Below are 5000 nucleotides of genomic sequence, written 5' to 3' on the forward strand. Positions count from 1 at the left end.
CGGATATAGAGGAGTCCTGACACACTGAAGTGAGCGCGCTCTGAGTGGGGAGGTGAAGTGAGCGCGCTCAGAGAGGAGGTGAAGTGAGCGCGCTCAGAGTGGGGAGGTGAAGTGAACACGCTCAGAGTGGGGAGGGGAAGTGAGGCGCGCTCAGAGCCCTCATTACTCACTTGATGCACTTCGTCCTGTTGACGGGTGGCTGGCAGGGTGGCGGCGCACCGAAAACCAGGGGGCTCTTCCTCACCACCATCAGAGCCTTCTCCTCTGCCACAGACTCCTCCACACTGAGAGAGAGAGAGAGAGAAAGAAAGAAAGAAAGAAAGAAAGAAAGAAAGAAAGAAAGAGAAAGAAAAGAAACTATTTATTGGACTGTTCAAACAATGTCAGGATGTTGGACTCTACCACACAACTGGAGCCAATGTGGCTCTCTTTCTTTCCTTGTGAGCAGCCAGGCCGATGGATTCCAGACAGATTTACTGCAGGGACGTCTTTCTCCACGCCGTTTACAAGGAATACTGTATCCTCAACACCATTTACAATAGCAGATCAGAAATCTCCCTATTAGCTCATTTCTTTTCAAAAGAGCTAAGAAAGTCCCATCAGTAATCAGCCAGGCATTTCCCAATGTCACTATATACAGTAGTGCCAAGACAGTGAAATAGACTCATTCTGCCGAGTTCGTTTTAAAATGAAAGGCTTTTAGCAGGAAAATGGGACAGAAAAGGAGAGCTATAATTGATGCATGAGTGACATGTGAATAAACTGAGACAAGAGAGTCTGGAAGTCAGTGCTGAGGTTTTGGCTGTAAAATCCCCTGGAGAAATATGGAGTGTGAGCGTTAGCGTTAGCGGTAGCAGCGGCGTGCAGTCTCAGCAGTGAGGCTGGGGGGTTTAACAGGGTGGCCCGGGGCTTGTAAAACTCGACGCCGCTCAAGAGAGAGAAGGGGGACTCACAGCCACCCCACACTCACACCACTAGCCTCTCAGAGGACTGAGATACCAGCTGGACCAAGTGCATTCTAGTGTGTGTGTGTGTGTGTGTGTGTGTGTGTGTGTGTGTGTGTGTCTGTGGGTGGGTGGGTGGGTGGGTGGGTGTTTGGGTGTGTGTGTGGGTGTCCATCATGCAACAAAACAAAAAGCACAATAATCTGACACAATATTTGTGTTTACGTCGGACCAGTTTAGCTACCGGCTCCTGCTGGGTCCACATTGGCACTGGCCTCCCACAGCTGGACCTGACCCCACTATTCCTGCCACCAGTCCCCTGTAGTGTAGCCTGAGCCTATGGCCTGATCCCACTGCTGCCAGTCCCCTGTACAGTGTGGCCTGAGCCCACTGCTCCTGCTGCTGCCAGTCCCCTGTAGTGTGTGGCCTGAGCCCCCTGCTGCTGCCTCCTGTCTCCTGCGCCTCACAACCAGGATCCGTGTTCAAGTGTTCAAGGAATTGTTGGGCGTCACTATCTCCTTTCCTTTGATAAATGATTTTTCAGTCTACACTATGCTTAAGTGCCCCGAGGGAAATGCTCTTGAAGGCTGATCTGTTGGTGATCTGTTTTGCCCACACAGATTGCTTTGTTGGTGATTTTGTTTTTGATGGTAAATAGGCTTGGTTGTTGATTGGCCGGTGTGGGAAATTGCCAACCCATTGCACTAGGAGTTTAACACCTCTCCTGTGTAGATCTGAAATTATGCTGAAGGACGTATTGAAACACCTTTCCTAAGCATTTACAGAATCTGCACAGTGCTCATCACTGATTACTCCTGGGTCATTTTACTAATTGGGAATGTATGGAAAATGGAAAAAAGACAATCCAGTCGAATCCAGCCAGTAACTTGCAACGCATGGGTGGAGCTGCAGTGGGTCTCGCTACACACAGACTACCCAGCACATGGGTGACAAGTGAGAAGCCTTAAGGCAAATGGTCAGTCCTGGGCTGCAGTGGGTCTCGCTACACACAGACTACCCAGCACATGGGTGGCCAGTGAGAAGCTTGAAGGTAAATGGTCAGTTCTGGGCCCCCTGAGCAATGGGCCTCTCTAGCTCTAGCTAATGACTCACAGCACACGGGTGGACAGTGAGAAGCCTGAAGGCAAATGGAGGAAATGATTTCTGACGGCAAACTAAACTTTTTACAAATATGATCAACGTCTCCATCCAGGGCTACCACTGAAACCAGATGTCCGCAGCGAAAGACATGCAAAGGGAGAGGGAGGAAGAAAAAGAGAGAGAGAGGGAGAGAGAAGGAGAGAGAAGGATGGGTCAAGGAGGAGAGAGGGAGACACAGAACACTAAAAAAAGTGGGACATTCATGAGAGCTGAAGGAGCGATGCCGAGGGAGCGATGTGGAGAGAAAGGAGAGAAGGAGAGAGTGAGGTGGAGAGAAAGGAGAGAAGGAGAGAGCGATGTGGGGAGAAAGGAGAGAAGGAGAGAGTGAGGTGGAGAGAAAGGAGAGAAGGAGAGAGCGATGTGGGGAGAAAGGAGAGAAGGAGAGAGTGAGGTAGAGAGAAAGGAGAGAAGGAGAGAGCGATGTGGGGAGAAAGGAGAGAAGGATGGAGTGATGTGGGGAGAAGATAGATAGATAGATAGATAGATAGATACTTTATTGATCCCCAGGGGAAATTCAAGAAATTCAAGAAAGGAGAGAAGGAGAGAGTGAGGTGGAGAGAAAGGAGAGAAGGAGAAAGTGAGGTGGAGAGAAAGGAGAGAAGGAGAGAGCGATGTGGGGAGAAAGGAGAGAAGGAGAGAGTGAGGTGGAGAGAAAGGAGAGAAGGAGAGAGCGATGTGGGGAGAAAGGAGAGAAGGAGAGAGTGAGGTAGAGAGAAAGGAGAGAAGGAGAGAGCGATGTGGGGAGAAAGGAGAGAAGGATGGAGTGATGTGGGGAGAAGATTGATAGATAGATAGATACTTTATTGATCCCCAGGGGAAATTCAAGAAATTCAAGAAAGGAGAGAAGGAGAGAGTGAGGTGGAGAGAAAGGAGAGAAGGAGAAAGTGAGGTGGAGAGAAAGGAGGGAAGGAGGGAGCAATGTGGGGAGAAAGGAGAGAAGGAGGGAGCGAGAGAATGAAGGAATGAAGCTGTGGTGATGTCAGTGGGTTGTTTGGCGCCAACGCGGGTTCTCTCGCTCGCTCTGTCTTCAGTCAGGCTGGTTTTCTCGTTTGGAAACACACACACACACACACACACACACACACACACACACACACACACACACACACACACACCTCAGCTGAGTACTGACACATTTTGACAGCGGAGCGAGAGAAAGAAAGAGAAAGAGAAACTGAACCTAGAAGACGTTACACTTTCCGATCTATAAATGTGCCTGTGCAACTCCACGTTATTTTTTTTTCTTTGCTGTTTTTATAGGCTATTATTTTCCACATTACATAATTCCATCTGCCGGTCCTGTTTCTGAGGTGCTTTCCCGACATTCCCGTTTCCGCTCCCGTCAGACCTCGATACGGGGCCTCCACCTGCACAGGGGCTGTCGCCGTGACAACTCGCAGACGCTGTTAATTGTGGCGCGTTTTGAGCCCCGCGCCGCTGGGAGTGAGGCGATGGGGTTACACCCGCAGCCTGGACGGCCAGCGGTCCCGGGGCGGAACAGTCTAGAACTGAGCAGAGTCATGCTGAAAGCCTGTTCTAGTTGCATAACTACCCACCTGGTTCTAATACACAAATACGTGCGAACGCATACGCATTAGCATGGACAAGCACACGCCTGCCCACACACACAGAGACACACACACACACAGAGACACACACACACCCGCACAAGCGTTTCATATGACAACTAATGTGGTCTTTCCTGTCCACACTGAACTTATAGAGCTGTGTAAGGTGACTCTGCTGGGCTAATTTGTGTGTCTCTTGTTTGTCTCTGTGTGTGTGTGAATGTGTGTGTGTGTGTGTGTGTGTGTGTGTGTGTGTGTGTGTGTGTGTGTGTGTGTGTGTGTGTGTAGGCATGTGTGTGTCTTATCGTGTGTGTGTGTGTGTGTGTGTGTGTGTGTGAGACCTACACATGCCTGGGGTCCATGTGTGAGTGACGGCGCTGACAGTGAGCTTATCTGGCTGCATGAGACGGACAACCCAGAGAGCAGTCTGTGGCACCCACCCCCGCCCCTCCATCCCCCGTGAAACACCGCCGCCTTCCCTCTCTCTCTCCGTTCCCATATCCTCTAACCCGCCTGAGTCCACTGACTCACCAAGAGAACTGGACAGCTCCTTCAGGGAACCAGAGGGCCACAGGTCGAAGGTTCTACACCCCCCCAACTTCGTACATATGGGGACAATTTGCTGACTTTCATGCTGTTTCACTTTGCATGTCTTTGGAATGAGTGCAACCCTCCTCATTGTGAAAACACACTTTGTGCTACTGCCCTTGTATGTCAAACGTCATCAGCAAGCTGTCATTCACTTCGGTGACCATTAATGGAACAACAATATAGGCCTCTCATTGGACTCCTAAAGATACATTTTGCTCTTGGCTAAGCAAGTTCATGCAATGCGAATGCCTAATGGAGGAATACAGTCAGTCACAGATTGTGCAGAAAGAAACACTCTAATCAGAACCATGCCGATCACAGTCTTTCATAAACCAGATGAACTTCCATGCTCCGTCCATGAGAGACACCCAGTCCGCCCAGAGGATTAAATGTTCCGTTACTGTTACATTACTAACAGTTTCTTTCCATTGGAGCAACAGCAGGTGAAGAATGTTAGATTATGTCAGTGCAGCGGAGTGCTGAGGCGAGGGAAATGCCCAGAGGGTGGCGGGGGGGCACTAGGGGCATGGGTGTGGCACGGCACCAGGGCTTTTTTCCTGTCAGGCAGATTTTTGGGCAGCCGTGCTCTGCACCTGCGTTCTGTTTGTGTGTTTAAGTAATGGGCCGCCTGTAACCTAGAGGACTAGCAGGTGTGAGTGTCTATCTGCGTCAGACTGGGTACCACTGGAGAGGTGCGAACTACTTAACAGCATTGCAAAGGCTGCAGAAACCTGAC

At 50.2% G+C, this 5000-nt stretch overlaps 1 protein-coding gene across 1 annotated transcript in view; it reads right to left on the minus strand.

Moving 5' to 3' along the window:
- Window positions 1-5000, minus strand: part of atf6 (activating transcription factor 6) — a 70682-nt gene that overhangs the window by 29804 nt on the left and 35878 nt on the right. The window contains exon 11 of the mRNA XM_048252123.1: window positions 171-284. Within this exon, the coding sequence (XP_048108080.1) occupies window positions 171-284 (114 nt within the window). The remainder of the gene's footprint in view (window positions 1-170; window positions 285-5000) is intronic.

This window comes from Alosa alosa, chromosome 9 (assembly GCF_017589495.1).
Source record: "Alosa alosa isolate M-15738 ecotype Scorff River chromosome 9, AALO_Geno_1.1, whole genome shotgun sequence".
In the NCBI taxonomy this organism is placed as follows: Eukaryota; Metazoa; Chordata; class Actinopteri; order Clupeiformes; family Clupeidae; genus Alosa; species Alosa alosa.